Source organism: Suhomyces tanzawaensis (genome assembly GCF_001661415.1).
Source record: "Suhomyces tanzawaensis NRRL Y-17324 unplaced genomic scaffold CANTAscaffold_2, whole genome shotgun sequence".
NCBI classification, from domain to species: Eukaryota; Fungi; Ascomycota; class Pichiomycetes; order Serinales; family Debaryomycetaceae; genus Suhomyces; species Suhomyces tanzawaensis.
The window spans coordinates 1,156,759-1,179,949 of NW_017963637.1; the positions used below are offsets into that span (position 1 = coordinate 1,156,759).

At 44.4% G+C, this 23,191-nt stretch overlaps 14 protein-coding genes across 14 annotated transcripts; 7 read left to right on the forward strand and 7 right to left on the reverse strand.

Moving 5' to 3' along the window:
* Nucleotides 1–354: 354 nt before the first annotated feature.
* GCV2 (glycine decarboxylase subunit P) lies at nucleotides 355–3,967 on the reverse strand. The gene has a single exon (XM_020206374.1). It carries the CDS (start codon nucleotides 3,497–3,499, stop codon nucleotides 410–412), a length of 3,090 nt encoding a protein of 1,029 aa, XP_020066083.1. The 5' UTR covers nucleotides 3,500–3,967; the 3' UTR covers nucleotides 355–409.
* A 161-nt stretch (nucleotides 3,968–4,128) lies between these two features.
* Nucleotides 4,129–5,100, reverse strand: SAM4 (S-adenosylmethionine-homocysteine S-methyltransferase; the record flags this gene model as incomplete). The annotated part of the gene is made up of 1 exon (XM_020206576.1): nucleotides 4,129–5,100. The coding sequence occupies one exon, from the start codon at nucleotides 5,098–5,100 to the stop codon at nucleotides 4,129–4,131; it is 972 nt and encodes a 323-aa protein (XP_020066084.1).
* A 162-nt stretch (nucleotides 5,101–5,262) lies between these two features.
* On the forward strand, nucleotides 5,263–8,070 carry GCR3 (Gcr3p; the record flags this gene model as incomplete). The annotated part of the gene is made up of 1 exon (XM_020209511.1): nucleotides 5,263–8,070. The coding sequence occupies one exon, from the start codon at nucleotides 5,263–5,265 to the stop codon at nucleotides 8,068–8,070; it is 2,808 nt and encodes a 935-aa protein (XP_020066085.1).
* A 250-nt stretch (nucleotides 8,071–8,320) lies between these two features.
* Nucleotides 8,321–9,289, forward strand: CAF16 (putative ATP-binding cassette family ATPase; the record flags this gene model as incomplete). Its single annotated transcript, XM_020206577.1, has 1 exon — nucleotides 8,321–9,289. One exon carries the CDS (start codon nucleotides 8,321–8,323, stop codon nucleotides 9,287–9,289), a length of 969 nt encoding a protein of 322 aa, XP_020066086.1.
* A 417-nt stretch (nucleotides 9,290–9,706) lies between these two features.
* Nucleotides 9,707–9,928, reverse strand: CANTADRAFT_37651 (uncharacterized protein; the record flags this gene model as incomplete). The annotated part of the gene is made up of 1 exon (XM_020208730.1): nucleotides 9,707–9,928. A coding segment is annotated over one exon (222 nt), but the record flags the coding sequence as incomplete, so codon positions are not given.
* A 458-nt stretch (nucleotides 9,929–10,386) lies between these two features.
* Nucleotides 10,387–12,803, forward strand: CANTADRAFT_182396 (serine/threonine protein kinase). The gene has a single exon (XM_020206372.1). It carries the CDS (start codon nucleotides 10,676–10,678, stop codon nucleotides 12,761–12,763), a length of 2,088 nt encoding a protein of 695 aa, XP_020066088.1. The 5' UTR covers nucleotides 10,387–10,675; the 3' UTR covers nucleotides 12,764–12,803.
* A 46-nt stretch (nucleotides 12,804–12,849) lies between these two features.
* On the reverse strand, nucleotides 12,850–13,302 carry CANTADRAFT_42700 (uncharacterized protein; the record flags this gene model as incomplete). The annotated part of the gene is made up of 1 exon (XM_020208918.1): nucleotides 12,850–13,302. A coding segment is annotated over one exon (453 nt), but the record flags the coding sequence as incomplete, so codon positions are not given.
* A 247-nt stretch (nucleotides 13,303–13,549) lies between these two features.
* On the forward strand, nucleotides 13,550–14,183 carry CANTADRAFT_339126 (mitochondrial 54S ribosomal protein mL40; the record flags this gene model as incomplete). Its single annotated transcript, XM_020208544.1, has 1 exon — nucleotides 13,550–14,183. One exon carries the CDS (start codon nucleotides 13,550–13,552, stop codon nucleotides 13,982–13,984), a length of 435 nt encoding a protein of 144 aa, XP_020066090.1. The 3' UTR covers nucleotides 13,985–14,183.
* Nucleotides 14,184–14,186: 3 nt separating this feature from the next.
* Nucleotides 14,187–14,906, reverse strand: EAF6 (Eaf6p; the record flags this gene model as incomplete). The annotated part of the gene is made up of 2 exons (XM_020210850.1): nucleotides 14,187–14,440; nucleotides 14,483–14,906. 2 exons carry the CDS (start codon nucleotides 14,904–14,906, stop codon nucleotides 14,289–14,291), a joined length of 576 nt encoding a protein of 191 aa, XP_020066091.1. The 3' UTR covers nucleotides 14,187–14,288.
* A 640-nt stretch (nucleotides 14,907–15,546) lies between these two features.
* Nucleotides 15,547–16,866, forward strand: ENO1 (phosphopyruvate hydratase; the record flags this gene model as incomplete). The annotated part of the gene is made up of 1 exon (XM_020209725.1): nucleotides 15,547–16,866. The coding sequence occupies one exon, from the start codon at nucleotides 15,547–15,549 to the stop codon at nucleotides 16,864–16,866; it is 1,320 nt and encodes a 439-aa protein (XP_020066092.1).
* A 63-nt stretch (nucleotides 16,867–16,929) lies between these two features.
* CANTADRAFT_47871 (kynureninase) lies at nucleotides 16,930–18,294 on the reverse strand (the record flags this gene model as incomplete). Its single annotated transcript, XM_020209515.1, has 1 exon — nucleotides 16,930–18,294. The coding sequence occupies one exon, from the start codon at nucleotides 18,292–18,294 to the stop codon at nucleotides 16,930–16,932; it is 1,365 nt and encodes a 454-aa protein (XP_020066093.1).
* A 216-nt stretch (nucleotides 18,295–18,510) lies between these two features.
* Nucleotides 18,511–19,907, forward strand: APS3 (Aps3p). The gene is made up of 2 exons (XM_020207372.1): nucleotides 18,511–18,916; nucleotides 18,959–19,907. Exons 1-2 carry the CDS (start codon nucleotides 18,895–18,897, stop codon nucleotides 19,471–19,473), a joined length of 537 nt encoding a protein of 178 aa, XP_020066094.1. The 5' UTR covers nucleotides 18,511–18,894; the 3' UTR covers nucleotides 19,474–19,907.
* On the reverse strand, nucleotides 19,649–20,080 carry CANTADRAFT_88872 (uncharacterized protein; the record flags this gene model as incomplete). The annotated part of the gene is made up of 1 exon (XM_020211505.1): nucleotides 19,649–20,080. One exon carries the CDS (start codon nucleotides 20,078–20,080, stop codon nucleotides 19,649–19,651), a length of 432 nt encoding a protein of 143 aa, XP_020066095.1.
* Nucleotides 20,081–20,850: 770 nt separating this feature from the next.
* On the forward strand, nucleotides 20,851–22,812 carry UPC2 (Upc2p; the record flags this gene model as incomplete). Its single annotated transcript, XM_020208844.1, has 1 exon — nucleotides 20,851–22,812. A coding segment is annotated over one exon (1,962 nt), but the record flags the coding sequence as incomplete, so codon positions are not given.
* Between the last annotated feature and the right edge of the window lie 379 nt (nucleotides 22,813–23,191).

Sequence of the window (23,191 nt, forward strand, 5' to 3'; positions counted from 1 at the left end):
ATACTTGATGTTGGCGGCTTGTGTTGGGTGGGAATGATTTGGGTGGGATATGTCAATTATAAATGTGTTTCACTGATCAACCTGTATGTTTCTTCATGTGCTTGCATGCCCTTCGTTGCAATAGGTCACGATCTATGTGATCAGCCAAGTGGTTCACTGGTGGTGGATTTCGGTGGTAGTAGTGCGCGCCCAGTTTGGGCCAGGTTGGCGGATAACAACTGGCAGCTGAAACGGAGCCGGCCACGGCGTTGGGGAGAGGGATTAAGTAAGTGAAGTCAGCATGAGCAGGCCCAGTCAGGATGCGAATTGTCATTGGGACATTGCAGATACAATCGCAATGCTACCGTTTACATATGGATGCAAATCTATAATCTATTTTCTATTATACAAGAATTAAATTTTATGCGACTCAAGATTGAGTTTCGACAACTTCTTCGACAGAAGGACAAGTGCACATCAAGTTCATGTCACCGTAGGTATCGTCCAAACGAGCGACGGTAGGCCAGCACTTGGCAGTCTTCAAGTAGGGCAATGGGTAGGCGGCCTGCTCTCTGGTGTAGCTTCTAGCATCCCAGTCTTGTTGAGGAGTAGAAACCACGTCTTCCAAAGAGTGGGGGGCATTTTTCAACACCATACCCAATGGCTCGTTGTTGGCATACGCCTCGATTTCCTTTCTGATGGAGAGTAAGGCGTCGACGAAACGGTCTAACTCGGCCAAGTTTTCGGACTCGGTGGGCTCGATCATCAAAGTACCAGCGACTGGGAAAGACATGGTAGGCGCATGGAATCCATAGTCCTGGAGTCTCTTGGCCACATCGATAGCTTCAACACCAACAGCCTTGAACTCTCTCAAGTCCAAGATGAACTCGTGGGCACAGTGCTTCAACCCTTCGTTGGTGGAGGCGTGGGAGTCCACAAACATGATCTTGTAGTCGTTCTTCAATCTGGTCAACATATAGTTGGCATTCAACATGGCAATGGTGGACACATATGGCAAAGCTTGAGCTCCCAACATCTTGATGTAGGAATAAGACACAGGGATGACAGAAGCAGAGCCGTAAGGTGCAGAGTTCACCGATTCGATGGATTCCTTAGTGGAATGTGGGGTCTTGACAAAGTGATGCGATGGCAAGAATGGCTTCAAGTGCTCTTTAACACAAACTGGAGCTTGTCCTGGACCTCCTCCACCGTGACTCAACGCAAACGTCTTGTGGATGTTCAAGTGACACACGTCCGCACCCAAATCTCCTGGAGAAGTCAAACCGACTTGAGCATTCATGTTGGCACCGTCCAAGTAAACTAATCCTCCATTCTTGTGCACAGTTTCGATGGCAGTCTTGACCCCTGGTTCGAACAAACCATAAGTAGATGGGTAGGTAATCATGATCGAACAGAGATTTTCAGAGTGTTTTTCAGCCTTTTCAGTTAAATCTTGTAAATCAATGGAACCATTCTCCAAGCACTTGACAGGCACAACCTTCAAGCCACACATAGCAGCAGAAGCTGGGTTGGTACCGTGTGCACTGACTGGAATAAGACAGATATTTCTCTTTTCGTAGTCACCTCTGGACTTGTGGTATTGTCTGATCAAGGATAAACCAGTATATTCACCTTGGGCACCAGAGTTTGGCATGGAGGTAGTTGCGTCAAAACCAGTGATATCGTTCAAGTCCTTTTCGAATTCGTCCACCAACTGCTTGTATCCTTCAGCTTGGTCAATTGGAGCGAATGGATGGATTGAATTGAATCCTGGGATAGACAAGGTTTGCATTTCAACAGTTGCGTTCAACTTCATGGTACAGGAACCTAATGGAATCATGGAGTTGGCCAAAGACAAGTCCTTGCTTTGAAGCAAATGTAAGTATCTTAACATCGAAGTTTCCGAGTGATGAGTGTTGAAGACTTCATTGGTCAAGATTGGATCAGTTCTTAAGAACTCATGTGGAAGGTTTGGTAATTCTTGGATTTGACTGGTGTCCAATCTACCGTGGGTGAAGATTTGAATCAAAGAGTCCAAGTCTTGTTCAGTGACAGTTTCATCCAAAGTGATCGAGACCTTAGATTCGTCCACTTTGAATAAATTGATGTTGTGTTCGTGCAAAGCAACAGCCAAGATCTCATCGGCCGAGACACCGTTCAACTTGACGGTTAAAGTGTCAAACCACTTGGTGTTAACTATTTCATGATGAGAAGCAATTTGGGAAGCCAAGATGGTGGTGAATCCAAAAACTCTCTTAGCGATGTTCTTCAATCCTTCTGGACCGTGGTAGACAGCGTACATGGCTGCAATGTTAGCCAACAATGCTTGAGAGGTACAGATATTAGAGGTGGCCTTCTCACGCTTGATGTGTTGTTCTCTGGTTTGCAAAGCCAATCTTAAGGCTTGCTTACCCAATCTGTCCTTTGACACACCCACGATTCTTCCTGGGATTTTTCTGGAGTACTTGTAGCTGGTTGCAAAAAAAGCAGCATGGGGACCACCGTAACCGAATGGAACACCGAATCTTTGAGAGGTACCAAGGGCAATGTCGGCACCGAATTCAGCAGGAGATTTGAGCAAAGTCAAGGCCAACAAATCGGTGGCCATGGCGAACAAAGCCTTTTTGGAGTGAAGAATCTCTCCAACTCTGGAGTAGTCGTGAACGGAACCGTCAGTGCCTGGATACTGAACAATAGCACCACAGACATCGTTAGAAATAGCTTCCAATTGGAGGACACCCTCATTGGTGGAGAGGGGCAACTCAACGATTTCGATGTTGATATTGGAGGCTCTTGATTTGATCACATTCAAGGTTTGGGGGTGGATGTTGGTGTCCACCACGTATTTCGATCTCTTACCCTTCAAGTTGTGGTACGATAAGGACATGGCCTCACCAGCGGCTGTACCTTCGTCCAATAAGGAGGCGTTGGCCATGTCCAATCCGGTCAAAGATGTAACCATGGTCTGGTAGTTCAACAAGGACTCCAATCTACCCTGGGAGATTTCCGGCTGGTATGGAGTATAGGAGGTGTACCATTCGGGGCTCTCCAACAAGTTTCTTTGGATCACCGGAGGCAACTTGGTGCCTGCGTAACCCTTACCGATGTAGGACTTGACGATTTTGTTCTTGTTGGCAATTTCGTGGAGGTGGTCCAACATCTCCGATTCGGTGAACCCTTGCTCTGGCTGCACCTTCAACTTTCTCTTGAAGAGAATGTGCTCTGGGATGGCCTTGGACAAGAACTCGTCAAGATCCGAGTAGCCCAAGGTGCTCAACATGGTCTTGACATTTTCAGGCGTGGGCCCAATGTGTCTCCTGGCAAAGGTGTCCAAGTTGCTGAAACTGACCTTTTCTGTGCTGGGGTTGTACACCTTTTTGTAGTAGTCAGACGAGGTGATGGCCTTAGCTGGGGAACCAGCCTCAGTAGCCATGCTTCTGATTGCCACCACTCTGGGCGTCGACAACGCCAACTTGTGCAAACGGGCGGATCTAACCACTGCTCTACCTCTTTGGAACATAGTCGATAGTGTATCTAGAAAGGGCCTTTAAACAGAAGATTCTGGTTCAAGGTGTATAAGATCCTAAGCGATTTCGGATGCTACAGCCCAGGAATCGGGACACTTATATACGGTGGCCTGCCTGGAGGGTTCCCCATGGCCGAGTCAAATCGGACCAGGCTTGTGCCGCGATGCCGCCTGGTTTCACGGTGTGCCCTGGGGTGGTATGGCGATTGCACGTGCTGACTCTGGTGCGGATGGCTAGTGCCGAGAAATGAACTGACTCGGTGTGACTCGGGGACTGGGCCCGGGACTTCTACTGGCAGTTCGGGCTCTGTTGGGTGACTCTTGATTCCCGTCAGTAGCCGGGGTAGCGCCTGGCGGGTCCTCTACCGGGCCTGGCAGCCTGGTACTGAAAAGTGCTGGGACGTCGCCTAGTGCCACCCCAGTAGCTTGTGCTCGTGGTGCGGTCCCCTGGCAGTCAGTGCGATTTGACTCCTGGCACTCCCACCAGAGATAAGAGCCCACAGCTGCACATGAAAATCGCCGCCCGATACCACCGAGCGGCAGATTGGCATAAATTTGACAACAATCGTCGAGTTTAGTCTACTATCATTCGGCTAGGCTATACACAATGCAATGACTAATGACTAGTGGTGTGGAAGTGAATCCAACACCTTCTTGACCGCGGTGATGTCCACAGGCGCAGTCCCACAACACCCACCAATGACTCTGACGTTGTCAAACGAGCACCACTTTTCCACCAGACGAGCCCATTTCTCGACATTCTTCTTGGTCTGGTACTCGCCGAGAACCTCGTCGTAGTCGAAGCCCAAGTTGGGGTAGAGAATCAACGGCATGGAGATGGCAGCGTTGATGTTCTCAACAATGGACTCCACGAGCTGGTACTCGGTGCAATTGACACCAATGCCCACAAAGTTCGAGGCCACCTCGGGATGCTGGTGGAGGAACCCAGTGAGGTATTCAGCCATCTTGGCAATGGGCGTGCCGTCCATCAACAGTTCGGTGCTGGAAAAGTTGAAGCTGATGTAGAAGCTCTTGGAAATCTTGTTTGCAGCCAACAACTCCAAAATCGCCTGGCACTCAATGAGGTTGGGAATGGTCTCAAATGCCAACACGTCGACCCTGGAGTCGCCTGCGAGGTACAGTGCCAACGGCTTGTGGTACGCCGTCAACTGCTCCACGCTGATGTCACCATACTTGCCAGTGTACTCACTGCCGTCAGCAAGGCAGGTGGCATAGGGCCCAATGGATCCAAGCACAAACACCTTGTGGTCAGCCGTCTCGGCAGCCTGACATGCCACCTCCACCGAAAGACTCCACAAGTCGATGATCTCCTGATCACTCAAGCTAGTGTTCTTCTTCAAGCTGGCCTCAGAAATCTGGTAGGTACCGGTAATCAACGCTTCAGCCCCGGCCTCCACGTACGCCTGGTGGACCTGGGTAACTAACTCTGGCTGATGCAACAACACCATGCCTGACCACAACCGCGATGACTTGGGTTGGACGGGTGAGTCACGAGGCACCAACTCCTCAAGCTCAGTTCCCAAAGCACCGTCCATAGTTAACTTTCTCTTTACAAGTTCTTCCTTGAAACTCATGGTTTAATTGTTATAATTGTTGTAATAGTAATTCTTAAAATCGTTCTGGAGGTTTTGTCTGATCTCCCAGACTGTATGCGTCATAATTGTTCAGGTCACCGCAGCCTCTGCGAAAATATCGCGGTGAAAAACTGACAAGCAACTAGCCAGTGAACGAGTGAGATGGAGCATTCGGGAAAGAGAAGCAGAGACGAGTTCGAGGCGGACCAGTTTGCCCAACAGCCTTACGACGATGAGTCCAAGAGGCAGCACATCGACCCTGCCCAGGAATTGATCAATAATGTTTGCAAGGACATCAGAAGATTGGGTGAGAACCCAAACATTGTAAACCAAGTGGACGATGTTTCTTACATCTCGAATCCCATCGTGGCCGAGTTCGAGAAGATTGACAAGTTGAGAAACTCGATTCTCAGCACCATCTATGCCGTGGTCATTGAACAGCCCCAAAAGATTAATGCTGTGAGCAACTTGATTTTAATCTGTAACGCAAAGAACTTTGTTGTGGCCAAGTATGTCATCGAGTACTTACATGCCAAGGCCCAGAAGATGTTGGACTCGATCGGAGACGACAAAGAAGCCGATACCCAATCCAAGCTTCCAGAAGAAGATGCTGGCGTGTTCAATAACATCAAGTCGATTTTGAAGCTCTTCGCCACCTTATCCCCCATCATTGAAAACCATTCAGTCGTCAACTTGTTCAGACAATTTTTGACTTTAGCCATCGATTTGCAGAACGAAACACCTGAAACCAGAAACGGGTTGGCCGAAGGAATATTCTACAACGTCTTGATCTCCATTCCATACTTGTTCAGCAACATCAGCCCAGCTTCATCGGAGGAGTTGGTTTCAAAAGTGAATGAATTGGTGGAGTTGGCCAAGGATTTCAAGATCGTGGAGATTTCTCATGTATTATTGCAACCATTTGATTCAAAATCCAATAATTATGAGTTACCCTACGAACCAAAAAAAATCATCGACTTGATTCTCCCAGTCATAATTGCCTTGCAGGGCGAAGATAAATCTTGGAATCCCTTCCTAAATGAAGATTCTTCTTCAAAGTTGTTCCTCAACTTCAATGAGTTGGTTCAGCCCATAGTTGATGAGGCGCTCAAGTTCAATACTGTTTCTAACGAAGTGGTCAAGCATCAAGTACCCCAGCTTTCTTTGCCAGAAATCTCAAAATTGAAGACCTACATACCAACTGGTTCTATTGACAAGTTGTGGTACTCAAATCCTAGAGTTTTGTTTCAAGTCTATAATTCGACTGAATACGAAACAGTCCCACAAATTGACACTTACATTGGATTATTCTTCAAAGATTTATCTTTTGATATTTTGACTAACTTATCTTTCAACAAAACAGAAGCCTCTATTCAATTGTCAATTTTAGATTTATATTTCAACAAGAATTTGTTTGCTCCCCCAGGATCTTCAATTGACCAGTTGAAGTCAATTCATGCAGACAATGAATCGGGTGTTAACCAACCTCCATTATCGACTTGGAAGGTTGAAGATATAGCAGTTGAGAGTATTTTGACAATGATTTTCCAATTGCCAATAACTTTACATCATGAGATTTATTATTATACTGTTTTGATCGCTTGTTGTCGTGAAAGTCCAGAATCAATAGCGCCCGTTTTTGGAAGAGCTATTAGATATTTTTACAACAACTTGGAAACATTGGACTATGAGTTGAAAATTAGGTTTTTGGATTGGATGACCACTCAAATTTCGAATTTCGAATTTAGTTGGAAATGGGATGAATGGGTCAATGATTCTAAAAAGTTCAAAAACTTGAAATACCATCCTAAGAGAAGTTTTATTAAGAATTTGATTGCAAAGGAAATTAGATTGTCGAACAAGAACAGGATCAAAGATAGTTTTGTGACTTTGAACCCGGAAACATCAGAAGTCGTCACCATAGACGAGTTTCATCAATATCTTAACATCTCCTTGTTCGAGAATGAATCGAAGTACATCATTGATTACGATACTGAATTGTATGGTGACGATTCTCAAGTAAAGGAATTGCTTGCAAAATTATACTTCGAAAAGAAAAATGCTTTGGCCGAGAAATCAATTGTGGGTGCACAAGAGGAAATCTTCTTCAACTACTCTAATCCTGAATTACCATTGCATCAAATCTCCAGTAAGGTGTACGACTTCGTGAGCGCTCACTGGAAGACAAATAGCGAATTCAGTGATTTATACAAAGAAATCTTAACTGGCGTCCAGACTCTTCCCAACATCAATGCCGAAAGATTTATTATCAACTTATTCTTCCAAACTTATGCCTACATTGGCTCGAGATCAATTTATTCCGTCGTGAGTGTGTTATCGCGTGATATTAATAAGTTGAAGTACTTGAGTGGCTCAGAAATTACTTACGGAGACGATGAAGCCAAATTCGAATCTTTGGAGTTGACTCCAGAACAAGTGGAAAATAGACAAGTTTGGATAATCGAAGCTATTTTCAGAATCTGGTCCCACCAGCCTCAAGTTGTCTTCTTAGTATTGGAATATTTAATTGAGTTTGAAATATTGAAGCCAGAGTTCTTAATTCCTAAGACCCTTTCCCTCTCCACCAATCTTCTTATTGAAAATGTTTCGTGTATGGAGTCTATCAATAGAATTTTGAACAACTTCCACACTTCAAACCCAGAACAGTTTAAGAAATTGTTCCTTATTGTGGTTAACTCAATTGTGAGAAATTTGAACCTGATTTCTCAAAGTTTGAACGTGCCAAACAATGAAACCATTACAATTCAGAAAGAATTTGATGAAGAGGACTTGGATTTACAAAAGAACATAAATAACCAATGGTTATACTACGAATACAAGGGGTTGTTGAAGTCTTATATCAGAAAATATTTGAAGAGTGATGCTGATTACTTCGAAGGTGTCAAGGAAGAACTTCAATCCATTGAAAACGAACTGGTTCTGTTGGATGTATTGAGTTGGTTGAATTAGTAAGTTACTTTAACAACACGACACTATTGAACACTTTGAACGTAATGGGTTGACTACTGTTATCTTTAAGCTAGTTTCTAGAATCTGGTATTGATATGCAAAGGAAAGTTTCTCCTAAAGTCAAACCAGCGATCTATGTTAGTTAAGCATTGTTAACCTGTAAAATTTGTATTTTCTATAGCAATAAATATTGCACTTACTGCAAAACCACCAGTTACAGTACTATACCAAACTAGCAGAGGCTCCGAAAATGACGGACCACCTTGAAGACAACTCCCTAGCCATCGAGGCTACCAATTTCACTTACACTTTTTCCGGAACCAACAAGTTTGGATTGGAAAATGTTAGTCTCGCCTTGGAGTGGGGCACATTCAATTTACTTGTGGGACCCAATGGAGCAGGAAAGTCAACGTTATTGAAGATATTGGCAGGAAAGACATTGATAAAAGCAGGAAGCATCAAGCTAGGAGGATTTGACCCCTTTTCTGATAACAGAACGAGGAGCCAGCAACACAATTCTGACATTAACCAATACATCACATACTTGGGAACTGAATGGGCCACTAATTCAATGGTCAAGCGTGATATTTCGGTCAAGGTATTGATTTCATCCATTGGTGGTGATGTGTATCCCGAAAGAAGAGACCGTTTAATCGACATACTAGACTTCGACCCCGAATGGTCGATGTTAAACTTGTCAGATGGTGAACGCAGAAGAGTTCAGATAGCAATGGGGTTGGTGAGACCATGGAGACTTCTACTTATTGATGAGGTGACCATTGACTTAGATGTTATAGTCAGACAAAAGTTATTGAATTATCTCAAAGAAGAGTGCAATGATAGAAGATGTACGGTGGTGTATGCCACTCATATTTTTGATGGAATTGACAGGTCATGCTACGATAGAATCATTCATTTGAGCGAGGGAGCAATAGTGGATAACTATGAGACAAAAGATATTATTTATGATCAGACTCTCCAAGAAAAGGTGCAGTTGGGATCCCAGGTACGTGTGAAGCCTACGGAATCATTATATCCTTTGGCGACTCGCTGGTTAAGCGACGACTTGAGCCTTAGAGGAACTCGAGATGATGAGAAGGCGAAGATGGCAAAGAGACACTCCGCTTGGGAGAACAAGGGTCCCAATGACAATAGGTTTCTTGATGGAAATGATGAGAGATTGAAGCAATATTTCAAGTCTACAAGAAGCCACAAGTAGATAATTAGAATTATATTAATATAGTACAGATGCAAGTTTGGTATCCAGTGAGGTTAGGACGAATAATCACTAGTTGGAGCTGATAATGCCAGAATCAGTTTTATCGGAAGCCATTCTCATATGGCTCTAATGAACATGATTTGATGTAGAAATGGATCAAAATTACTTCAATGGTGAAGAAGCATCCATTTGTCTTCTTTGCTGGGGATGATGGATCCATTTGTTCAATGCAGATGAAATTCTTTGGTTGGTGATGATGGATCCATTTGTTCAACGCAGATGACCCATCGTTTGGGTTATGGAACCATTTGTGTTTTTAATGCAGATATTTGAATATGGGGAGTATTACGATGGGATTCATACTCCGATTCCAAGAAATGAACCAACTCGTTCCGGCCCAACTCAATGTGATTCGGACTCATTGGTGAACTTACGCTCCAACTCCAAGAACCGGACCAACTCCTTGCTTCGATCCAACTCCTGGCGCAACAACCACATCTGGTACTTGGAGTCCAACATATCGGAAGAGTCGCCCAGTGAAATCAACGTTTTCTTCTGCACAGCGGCCGCCAACTTCCTCCTGACTCTGTGGGGCTGTTGCAATGAGGGCGTCAACGGCGTGGAGGGAGGCCCTCTTTTTGCCGGACGTTCTTTGGCCTGCTTGGTGAGTAGTAGCACCTGCTCATTCTCCTTGTTGTCGTTCCTGACAGGAGATACACGGGTGATCGTACTCATGATGGTTGGGGATGGATTGAGGTGGTGGGATAAACAAACGAATCTGGTAACGGTGCGCTTACGTAACACGTGACCAAGCATGCTCCCTCCGCGTATGCGGAGATCGGGCGATCGTTCCTGGGCCTCCTGACATCTACATGAGCATCAGTCAAAGTATCATTCCATACCGAATATTATTGAGGCATGCATACTCGACCGTTTCATCACGATTGAAGTGGAATTCCCCAAATCCACTTCAACCTGAATGTCTCACCCCTATTTAGTTTACGAATATCCCTATCCAGATTGGACTCTGTGCCCGGTCCCCACAACGGTCATGAACGATTGTCGCCCACAAATGGTCCTCGGTTTCATGTCCGCAGAAGCCTGAGTGACAGCGAACATTCCGGAGCTCGGCATACAGTCATACCATTTCCGATGGTCCCCTATTCCGTCTGGCTTGCACCCGCATCATTTATGACGGCGTGCACATGGCAAATTCTAAGCCGAGCATATCACTCGTGTTAGCCCCCCATACACTCGATAGACTAATTTAAGTGGAGATATTCTGTTTCGATAAACACGCCAATACATTCCTTCCACAGCACCACCAGGAAGTAGCAGATCTCCGCGACTTTGCCAGTTTTCTAGCCGTCACAACCGAATTGTAGCATGTTGAAATTCAAGAACAAGTTCAAGTTTGGATCATCCAACACCAATGGTGACAAATCCACCTCTCCCGAGTTGTCCACAGTGTCGTCGTCTCCAAGGAATTCGGTGGATTCCAAAAGGACGATATCGACCAACAATTTATCCGATACCATGCTGAAGCTTTCCATCAACGGGGCGAGCCAACAGGGCGCTCTCCCGGAAGAAGCCTCATCCTCGTCATCGTCTACAGCATCTGCATCGCCCAAGAAATCGGATTACAACCAGCAAGCTACTACTCAATCATCACACAAGGATCATCCCACGCTGGTTTCGCAGCCGCATTCCTCAACTGCCCACGAGGTCGAGCAACCAAACACTACGGCCAGTCACAATCCAGGTCTCTTGACCGTCAAAATCTACAACTCGAACAAGATCCAATTGCCTATCCAAATCGACAATAACAAACAGATATTGCATGCATTGGCAGTAAATTCAAACAATGAGTCGACGACACAATATCTCCTCAAAAACTTGGGTGCTTTGGAATCAAACGAAAGCAAAGGCACCGATGACCAAAGTGGAAGCTCAGACCACCTTTTGCCCGGAAAGCTTGCCACCAGTCTCTTGCCATCGATCATTACCATACCTAATGCTGAGAATTTGGTAAAATCACTTCTCTATTTGACCATCGAATTTGATAACAATGTGCTAGTCATCGAGCCTCAAAAGGGTACAGTTAACCAATCGACATGGAATCAAGTTGTTTCATTTGATGTCACCAAAAAGTCCAACACAAACCAAAATATCGGATCTAATTTTTTGATTTTAAACCTTTTCATCCGGTTACCAAGCATGTTGATCCCAGAGTCAGAGAAACTGTCCAAGAAGCATTTGTTCACTAATAATACCTCACCAAATGCAAATCCCAACAATATTGGGGATTTGTTAATTGGTACCATCAAGTTGCCATTGAGTTTGAAGTACCACGTTAAGCCAATCAGATTGATGAATCATGAATATCTCAAGTTTACAAACTATAACCTCAATGCTAGTGACTTAGTATCGAAGGAGTTGGGTGAAATAATGTTGACCATTGAATTCAAACCAATCAGCAAAGCTCCCCTTTCTATTGATGACTTTGATCTCTTGAAGGTCATTGGTAAAGGTTCTTTTGGTAAGGTCATGCAAGTGGTAAAGAAGGATACAAAACAAATCTATGCTTTGAAAACCTTGCGGAAACAGCATATTGTTTCAAGAAATGAAGTGACCCACACATTGGCAGAACGTACAGTTTTGGCAAGAATCAACAATCCATTTATCGTTCCATTGAAATTCTCTTTCCAAAGCCCAGAAAAATTGTATTTGGTTTTATCATTTATCAATGGTGGGGAGCTCTTTTGGCACTTACAAAGAGAAGGAAAATTCTCAATGGATAGGTCCAGGTTTTATATTGCTGAATTGTTGACTGCATTGGAAAGTTTACATGAGTTGAATGTGATTTACAGGGATTTAAAGCCTGAAAACATTTTACTTGACTATCAAGGTCATATTGCATTATGTGATTTTGGTTTATGTAAATTGAATATGAGCAGCAATGACAGAACTAGTACTTTCTGTGGAACCCCCGAATACTTGGCACCTGAGTTGATCTTAAACCAGGGTTATACTAGAAGTGTTGATTGGTGGACCTTAGGTACATTGTTGTATGAAATGTTAACGGGGTTGCCACCTTTCTTCGATGAAGATACACCTACTATGTACAGAAAGATTTTGCAGAATCCACTTAGATTTCCATCATTCTTGGAGTCTACTGATGCCCAAGATTTGTTGATAAAATTATTACAAAAGGATCCTAAACATAGATTGAATGATGCTACCGAAATAAAGAGCCATCCATTCTTCAAAGATATTGATTGGGTTAAGTTGATTAACAAGAGTTATCTTCCTCCATTCAAACCAAACGTCGAGAACTTGTTGGATACCTCCAACTTTGACTCTGATTTTACCAATGAGAAACCTCAGGATTCTGTTGTTGATGACTTTTTAAGTGAAAGTGTTCAACAGCAATTCGGTGGTTGGACATACAATGGTGATACAGTGTTTAAATAGTTCAAATAGACTAGTTGCTTAAAATCTAATTCCCATGCGCTTGCCCCATACTTAATAATTATGTGTAATCCAAACCAGAATCATCTATTAGCTGCGTTGTTATAAGTGGCGCCTCCTCTGCCAGGAAAGCTACTTCCACCCGCCCTTTGATTAGGGTTCTTATGCCCCGGCTCCAATGGTGCTCCGTGCTTAAACATCTCTGGAGGTTTTGGATAATCTCCATTTTTAATTCTTTCCTTGTCTCTCTCTAAGTATTGCCCATAAGATGGGTTTAAGTGCTCTTGTGGGGCCAACGTAATATTCACTTTTTGAGGCTTGACTTTATAAACGTTAGGGTCTTGCAAAGGGTCATAGGGTCCTGATTGACCCTGCCATTGTCCTTGAGGCTGGTTATGATTCTGCCAGCCATTTGGAGGAAGGTTCTGGTTCTGCCAGCCATTTGGAGGAGGGTTCTGGTTCTGCCAGCCACTTGGAGGGTGGCCTTGGTTCCTGAATTGCTCCCACTCCTTCTCAGGTGGGTAGCTTTGGGATTGCTGCTGGGGAGGAGGGCCTTGTCCGTGAATTCTTTCACTCTCGTTATACGAAGGTGGTAAATCCTTATCGCTTTTCTGTGACTTTTCGTTAGGGTATCCCATGGTTGAGGTTTGGTAACTGTTGGATACCCCAGACATCAGTTTGGTTGCGCTTATATGAGACACGTGTGTCTAATCATGTGACTACATATTGCGACATGGATCTCAAAAAAACTTTCACCATTCTTGAGCTCAAATAGTGTAACTAACCAAGATGTTCAAGACTATATGGGGATCCGATAAGGCTGTTGCTTCCGTGGCAGCTACCTCTAAGATATTCATTCGTGGAAAGCAAAAGGCTGCTATGACCCCATCCACCCAAAGAATAGTGAACCAATTATCAGCATTGTCTGCCAGCAGAAAACAACCAAAGTTATTGAGTTTATGTAACGAAGACTTGATCAAGAACAGAACCATTACCAACGCCTGGAATGTATACAAGAGAAAACTTTTTCAAAAGAGAGATGAGCAGTTCGAAAAACAGTACAACAGTATCAAAAATGCCATGGAAGATTTGAAACAAACGAGTCCTGAGTTATTTGAGTTGGCCAACGCCAAGGAACAAAAGAGATTTCCTTTGGAAATGAGAATTCCCACTGATTTTCCACCAAATCAACCATGGGTGTACAACTATGCCCCAAAAAAGTAAAAAGTCGAGAATTCTAGAGTCTGTATTTGAGGACCAGAGTGGTAAGGGAAGGAGTATCTTCCTGAGAGAAGTGTATCTTCCTGAGAGAAGTGTTGTTATTGTGCCAGGATCAGTAGCAATGGCAAGCCTGTAAATAAATGTCATAATAGATCCCGTATATGTCTAGTGTAGTGCCCCAAATTGCTATGTTACCGTCAGAATAGGGGTGTATGTCGATGTGCTCACTGCACCCTACGTGAATTGTCCTTCAACTTCATGGGTCGTTGACCGTGCTAGCTTGCTAGCTCTATATTACATATATACATTATTCATCCAAAGCTCGTATCTTTCTCTTCCTGGTGGGGGTGCTTGCACTGCTGGAATTCTCCTTTTCATAGGCAGCAGCCTTGGTGGCGGAGTTGCTTCCTGGATCCACCGAATCCTCGTACTCATCCAAATCATCTTTGTTAGCGTTGACTCCATTCAGAATCTCCGAGCTTAAGGCATCGCCATTTATACCAGCAAATGAGATCCCGTGCCTCTTGACAAATGTTTTGATGTAGTTTACCGAGCTGAGACTGAAGATGTGGTCTTCTGCTGAGTACTGAAACCGTTTCTTGTTGGAGCTGCCACCACCACTTGTTTTGGAGAAGTTCTCGAAACCCTTGACGATGTTACCGTAGGCGCTCTCGTTGAAGTAGTCCGACTCCTTCTCGTAGATAGAGTCTTCCAACTGGGTGAGCTTCGACGAGAGTTCTTGTTTCTTCAAGATCTGTTGTGTAAGTTGGTTCTTGACCTTAGTGTAGTTGTCGATGCTGGGGAGCTCGGCCAGGCCGCCGTTGGAGGACCTGGACTTCTTGTCGTCGGCAGACTGGCCCGACTGCGCCACTTTGGGGGACGAAGCTGCCGACGCCTTGGCATCGCTGGTGTCCTTCGAGCTCATCGTGGGGGATTGTTGTCGCAGTTGTGGTGGTTGATTTTAGAGGTGCCATGTCGCGGAAACCCGCACCGGTGTCGCGACACGCGCACAGCCGCTAGCCCAGGCCACCAAATTCACGTGGGTGCCACGGAGCCCTCCTACCCGAGGTAGCCCGGCCCAGTTCCCGGCCTGCCCCAAGTCCGAGCCCGAACTTCAGCAACTGTGATTCAGGGGCCAAGGCTTCCGTACACCCCGGGGATATTCTCGCCCAAAAGGAAGTCAATCGCCATAAATTCCCCCATTTTTCATCCCATTTGCTCTCTTGATTCCTGGCGCCAAATTGACTACCATCCACGCCTTCGCAATCGATGTCTGCCTGTAGGAATTGGCTACCCCCAGCAAGCCATTGAGGAGCACCAAAGCGCCAATAGCACCCAGCCGTAGTAGCCCCAACCAGCACGTTAGTCACGCCACGTCCTGCCGTAGAATCTCGTGATGGTTGGACAGTTGTGTCCCGTCAATGGACAACTTGGCCTTGCCAACGCGGTTTTGTGTCGGTGAAACGGGAGTGAGTGGTCCACTATCCACAGTTTTTTTCTATAAATGCGACCAGTTCCCAGCCAGGTGGTAGATCTAATAACCATTATTATTCATACACATAAATATGGCTGTCTCTAAAATCTTTGCTCGTTCCGTCTACGACTCCCGTGGTAACCCAACTGTCGAAGTCGACATCCACACCGAAAAGGGTTTGTTCAGAGCCATTGTTCCATCTGGTGCCTCCACCGGTATCCACGAAGCTTTGGAATTGAGAGATGGTGACAAGTCCAAGTGGTTGGGTAAGGGTGTTACCAAGGCCATTTCCAACGTCAACGACATCATTGCCCCAGCTTTCATCAAGGCTGACCTTGACATCACCAACCAAGCCAAGGTCGACGAGTTCTTGAACTCCCTCGACGGTACTCCAAACAAGTCCAAGTTGGGTGCCAACGCCATCCTCGGTGTCTCCTTGGCTGCTGCCAAGGCCGGTGCCGCCGAAAAGAACGTCCCATTGTACCAACACTTGGCCGATCTTTCCGGTTCCAAGCAAGACAAGTTCGTTTTGCCAGTTCCTTTCCAAAACGTCTTGAACGGTGGTTCCCACGCCGGTGGTGCTTTGGCCTTCCAAGAATTCATGATTGTCCCACACAAGGCCCCATCTTTCTCCGAAGCTTTGAGAATCGGTTCCGAAGTTTACCACAACTTGAAGTCCTTGGCTAAGAAGCAATACGGTGCTTCTGCCGGTAACGTCGGTGACGAAGGTGGTGTTGCTCCAGCTATCTCTACCCCAAGAGAAGCTTTGGACTTGATCACCGATGCCATTGCTCAAGCTGGTTACACCGGCCAAGTTGGTATCGCTTTGGATGTTGCTTCCTCCGAATTCTTCAAGGACGGCAAGTACGACTTGGACTTCAAGAACCCAGAATCCGACGCCTCCAAGTGGTTGACTGGTGAACAATTGGCTTCCTTGTACGAAGAATTGATCAACGAATACCCAATTGTTTCCATCGAAGATCCATTCGGTGAAGATGACTGGGACGCTTGGGTTCACTTCTACTCCAGAGTTGGTTCCAAGATCCAAATTGTTGGTGATGACTTGACTGTTACCAACCCATTGAGAATCAAGACCGCCATCGAAAAGAAGGCCGCCAACGCCTTGTTGTTGAAGGTTAACCAAATCGGTTCTTTGACCGAATCCATCCAAGCTGCTAACGACTCTTACGCTGCTGGTTGGGGTGTTATGGTCTCCCACAGATCTGGTGAAACCGAAGACACCACCATTGCTGACTTGTCTGTCGGTTTGAGATCTGGTCAAATCAAGACCGGTGCTCCAGCCAGATCTGAAAGATTGGCCAAGTTGAACCAAATCTTGAGAATTGAAGAAGAATTAGGTGACAAGGCTGTCTACGCTGGTGAAAACTTCAGAATCGCCTCTACTATTTAAGTCATCAAAACTACAAGTTTTGAATTAAAATAAACGTTGTATATTATGATTGTTCGTAAGTTGTTATATTTCATTGCTGGCTACCTTATCTAATGCTGCATTAAGCGTAGTAGCGACAATGTATTCCTCCTCAAAGGTGTTGTATAAAGGAACTGGTGCCAACCGGATGACATCGGGTCTTCTCTCATCAGAGATTATTCCGTGTTCGTGTAAGTAGCTATTCACTTTTTCCATGATATTGTCTTTCCCTTCATAATGAGGTTGGAACAAGATGGACAACTGACTTCCTCTTTCTTCAGGATTGAATGGAGTGAGTATTTTGAACCCGAGTCTGGAATCGGTGCTTCCTTGCGGTAAATAATGAATTGATTGAGTTAACAAATCTTGCAAAAATTGAGTTAATTCAAGACTCTTCTTGCGAAGAGTTTCCACTCCGCCAACTTCTTTAAACATCTCTAACGATGCCCTAACGGCAACAACATCAATTACCGAAGGGTTGGATTGCCTGTAAGATAACGCTGAATTTATGGGGTCGAACAGCTCCAACATTTTGAATCTGTCCTGGCTGTTGTTTCCCCACCACCCTGCTAATCTCGGTGTGTAATTGTTTTTTGAAAGATCTTTGGTGTATCTCTCATGGACATAAATTCCTGCAATGGCCCCGGGGCCCGAATTCAAGTATTTGTACGAACACCAGGCAGCGAAGTCAACATTCCAGTCATGTAGTTGCAAAGGGACGTTACCAACAGCATGTGCCAAATCCCACCCCACCACAATGTCTCCCAATCTTTTCACATGGTTAGTGATTTCCTCGATTTTGAACAACTGTCCAGTATAATACTGGATTCCTGGAAAGCAGACCAACGCCAACTCGTCTGCATGTTTGTCCACGGCTTCAAGAATGTCGCTTGTTTGGAGGAAAGTATTGCCTGGCTTGACTTCCAACTGGATCAAATGAGATTCGTCATATCCATAGAATTTGACCAAATTCAAAAATGCGTAGTAGTCGGATGGAAATGCTTGCTTTTCGAACAATATCTTGGTTCTCTTTCCTGCTGGCTTGTAGAAATGTATGAGTAACGCATTTAAGTTACTGGTCAAGGATCCCATGACGGCAACCTCATTCTCTTTGGCGCCGACCACAGGAGCAACCAATGGGAGCAAAGGCAAGTCGATATCAACCCAATCAGTCCCGTCTTTATTGGGGTGGTTGAAGTGGGATTCCACACCACGTTCAGCCCATGCATTAAGTTCATTATTCACCGCCACCTTGGTTGCATGGGGCATCAATCCAAGTGAGTTTCCACAGAAGTAGATCAGCAGCTCATTGGATTCCTTGATACCCAAAGACTTGTGAGTGGGGACAGCAAACTTGTCCCTATAAGTGGGATACTTCGTATCCAATTCTCTGGCCTTTTCGAGAGTCATATTGGTGATGGAGAATTAATGGCCAGAGAAAAAGTTGATTAGTGAGCTAGGACGGCAAAAGTCCGTACAGCGAATGGAACAATAAAGAACAGTGTAGTTAAGGTGAGGATCCCGAGTGTGAATCTGTGTTCATTCAACATGAACATGCTTCGTTGGGTTCCTTTGAAGAACCATGCTCTGATTCCACACTTTGGAGAGAACTCTTTCTCACAAGCTAGCTTACATCTATTTTATCAATTTACCTAAATTTTTGTTGGCAATATAGGCCAGAAAGACATCCAATCAGTGAGTGATTCTGGTTCTGTTAGAGATTATAAGCTATGTCCATAACGGCCGTCAGAAATTGTATTTAGAGTCACAATCCAGTATACCCTGGGGATTTTCTTTATTTCAACAAAAGGCAGCCTCACCTTGAACTCTGTAAAAGAAACACATCAGCTGTTCCATTGCATACATCACTACGCCATACTTTTCCTCCGAAGATTAGCCACAGCGTAGAGAATTCAGGTTCATCGCCGCTACCATATCTTGCGATCTGGACCTGTGCATTAGCGCACTAGCGAAATATCTGATAATCACTATCAAGACTTCTCCACCACCATGATACATTCAGTACTAATATGTAAGTATCTCTAGTTGGAGTCAATGTACATACTAACAATAGTCAATAACGATGGATTGCCCAGACTCATGAAGTTCTACACACCAGTGGACATCAACACACAGCGACTTCTCCTTCAACAAGTCCACCAGTTAATATCAGTCAGAACAGCCGAAGAGTGCTCCTTCATAACACCCCCATCGCTCCTCGAGGACCTTGATGACATCAAGGTCATATACAGACACTATGCTACCTTATACTTCGTCTTCATTGTGGACGACCAAGAATCCGAGCTTGGAATCTTGGACTTGATCCAGGTGTTTGTGGAATGCTTGGACAAATGCTTCAGTAACGTGTGTGAATTGGACTTGGTGTTTGGATGGCAAGTGCTTCAGACGGTGCTCGAAGAGATCGTACAAGGTGGAATGGTCATTGATACCAACATATCCAGAATCGTTGCTGCCGTGGACGACGCCAACAGCCAGAAAAACTCGGGCGGAGCAAACAGTGCTGCTAGCATAAGTGCATCATTTTTATCGGCTATATCAAGAGATAAAAGTTTCTGGGGCAGGACTTAATATATACAAGTAGAGAATGGAACGCATGTGATGTATTGGTTAATGTAGAGCCTGAAATTCAACTTCGCGACTGCCACCGCCAGAATAGGACTAATGATTCATGATTAATTAGCAAACCTCTTGTCTATCGAGAAGTAAACTTGTACCACACCAAACCTTCCAAATAAATGAACAATTACCAACCTATCCTCCACCAGCTAGACTTCTTCTTTGCCAAGTTTTCAGCTTCTATCAAATCTTGTTCTGCTTGTGCAATTTCGATCCTCTTTTGGTCGTTTCCACTTTCTCTACGGGTCTGCTCATAGTCGATAAGTTGTTGATTCAAGTTACGCTGATCTTTCTCGAATGGGGAACCAATAGGTCCGGTCTTCCATATTGGGTCATTTGACTGGGAAGTTATTTTCGCTATTCTCATCAATTCGGCTTGTTCTTTCTGTCTTAATTCCCTGTTGCGTTCATATTCTGCCCTGATCTCAGGAGAGAAGGCAGCAATTAGTTCCTCATCGGTAGGGGTGGTGTACTTGTATAAGACCACTCCTGTACCAACAATACAAGAGCCAGTGAAGTAGACTCTAGCCCATCTGTACCATAATGGTTTGGTAGACATTTTGTGATAGTGAAGATGATTATTATTCCATCGCTGATATTGGTTAGGATTACTAGTCGCGTGATGAGTTGCACGTGACAAGCAATTTTCCTGGACCATTCTCTCCCTCTATCAATTACCCAGCTCCGGGATACATGCGCCTTGATTGTATTGTTGTTCCCTGCTTGTGAAAATGGCTAATCTGCTCGTTTTCAGATTGGCAATTAGGGGTCAGCTTGCTGATTTAAGCCGCGTAACTCCGAAATCTATTTACCATCCCATTTTCCTCCTCTCAGTTGTCAGTGACCACTTTTACCAATGTAGACCTGTGGGGAGTATCTGGTTGCTGAGGGTTCATCCCCTAAGGTAGAGCAATTAATTAACGTGTGGTGTAGATGATCATCTCATTACATAATTTAGGCAAGTCAGATCATTCACGCAGACACGTCTTCAATAATCCTCAGCCTCATAAAAAATTAAACGAGGGCTATACGACGAGCTGGTATATATGCTATCCTAACCACTATTATAGTACACCATATATCACGATTAAACAAGGTCAAAACTCTGGACGCTACACTAGTGAGGCCTTAAAGTATTTCATATTTGCTCTGCAGAGTTTTTTTGAGCCAATAACAATCCTTAATCATATAATCTATCACCTTTAGAGGGCCATTAGAAGCCGGCAGTTACTCAATTCAACATTAACGTTCTGCCTACTAGATTTTCAACAAACCAAAGTAATGTCCGAAAGAATAGATTTACCCAAAACACCCCGTCTGCCTGTGCAAAGTGAGGAAGAAGCCAAGAAGAGCAGATCATCAACAGGGAAAAGAAAATACCATCAGAAGTCAAGGAGTGGATGCTCCAATTGCAAAAAAAGGAGAGTCAAGTGTGACGAGAACAAGCCTATATGTAACAAGTGCAAGCACTTGAACTTGAACTGTGGCTATCTTACAGAAGGAGGTGATCAAAATCCGCCTCTGGACCTGCTTAAGAAAGACGTTGAAACAGAACAACCAAAACCTAAAAAGCGGAAGTCTGTGAAGTCCCCATCTTCTTCGACTTCGTCAAGTGAAAGTAATCCTGAAACTGCTACTCAACAAGCTACACCAAACGTATCACCAAATTTGTCAGACAAAGAAGTCAAATTAGCTGAAAATGGTGCTCCACCAAGTAACCCGGGAATTTTGAATGCTGGAAACTTGAACAACATAAACCTCAGCTATCTTGTCAACAACCTTAGTGGTCTCGGAACTGACTTGAGTAGCCTTGGAAACTTGGCTAGTTTGAGCAATTTGGCAACATTGGCTCAACTTCCCATCGACTTGAGTAATTTGGGATCCTTAATTGACAGTTCAATCACCAATAATATTGCACAGATGATCAATGGACAAGTCAAACCACCAAATGTTGCGCCCGTTCAACTACCACAACAAGAGCAACAAACACAGAGTCAGCATGAAATTCCTAAACCAGATCCACAATATATTCCAAAAGTTAATATCAGTCAACCATTTGCGCAAAGACCATCGTCACAATTTCCAAAGCCCCCAGATATGTCCACTAATAACATGGGACAGGAGGGTGGAACTTTGCCTAATATATCTCCAAATGTGAATACACTGATTCCCAGAAACCCCAGCCCAATGACGAACCCAATGGCAGCTGCCATGCTGTCGTCGAACTTAAACATGTTAGATCTTAGGTTGATGTTTCATTATACTTCTCAGGTTTCCAATACAATCACAGGAGCTGGTATTTCGGATACTAATATATGGAACTACGACATTCCAATGTTAGCATTTGACTATCCGTTTTTGATGCATTCAATATTGGCTTTCAGTGCAACTCATTTGTCAAGAACGGAGAAGGGTCTTGATCAATGTGTGACATGCCACCGTGGTGAAGCACTTCGTTTATTACGAGAAGCAGTCTTGAACATCAACTCAGACAACACGGATGCTTTGGTTGCCAGTGCGCTTATTCTTATTATGGACTCATTGGCCAATGCTTCATTTCCTTCTTCTACATCACCCAAATCATTACCAGCGTCAGCGTGGATTTTCCATGTTAAGGGAGCAGCCACTATTTTGACGGCTGTGTGGCCCTTGACTGAAGCTTCCCGTTTCTACAAGTTTATCTCGGTTGATTTGGGAGATTTGGGAGATATCATCAACCAAAGAGTCAATCTCAGCAAAGACCAGCTTACCGGGGCCAATAGATACTTCACAGACTTGGAATGTCATGATGCAGATATCGCCGACTTGTTCCCCGTGGAAATCGACTCGCCATACTTGATAACCTTGGCGTATCTCAACAAACTCCACAAGGAGAGGTACAAGTCAGACTTTATATTGAGAATCTTTGCATTCCCAGCCTTACTTGACAAATCATTCTTGTCACTTTTAATGACTGGGGATGTCAAGGCCATGAGAATCATGAGATCTTACTACAAGTTGCTTAGATCTTTTACAACCGAACTCAAGGACAAAGTGTGGTTCTTGGAGGGAGTGTCGCAAGTGCTCCCCGTGGACGTCGAAGAGTATGCTGGTGGAGCTGGTGGTATGCACATGATGTTGGATTTCTTAGGCGGAGGATTGTCCATTGTTGATAACGAAATCGATGAGGAAATCCACAAGTTTGACCCTAGTGGGCTTTTGGCGAACAAACTCATCGATACCGACAACCTTCCCAGCGACATCACCTCCAATTTGGAGGTGATGCAAGGAGACGGGGGGTTCATGAATATGAACATGAACGATATGAATGATATGAAGTAGTATTTATTGGTGTATATAGAGTACAAGGATGCTTACAAGCACAAATATGAATGATAGGTAGGATTTATCGTGTATACAACCATATGAGCTTGCAAGCATCTGGATGATCAGTAGGAGCGAATGGTACTGTAATACAAGGAAGTTTACAATCGCAGTATGAGTGATAGTAGAATTGATTGGTGTTTATAGTACAAGGATGTTAATCAGCAGCTTGAAAGCATAAGATGCATGATAATTACTATTTAAAGGGTATATCATGCAAGGATCCAGTCTTACAACCAAAAGAATGATATGAAGAAGTGTTGCATCTAGTCCAACGACGCTTACAATCCCATCAGTCATTGGCTGG

Coding starts and splice junctions, on each gene's coding strand:
- GCV2 (XM_020206374.1), bottom strand. CDS start 3,499: ATGTTCCAAAGAGGTAGAGCAGTGGTTAGATCCGCCCGTTTGCACAAG.
- CANTADRAFT_182396 (XM_020206372.1), top strand. CDS start 10,676: ATGTTGAAATTCAAGAACAAGTTCAAGTTTGGATCATCCAACACCAAT.
- APS3 (XM_020207372.1), top strand. CDS start 18,895: ATGATACATTCAGTACTAATAT. Junction 18,917..18,958: donor GATACATTCAGTACTAATAT/GTAAGTATCTCT, acceptor TACTAACAATAG/TCAATAACGATGGATTGCCC.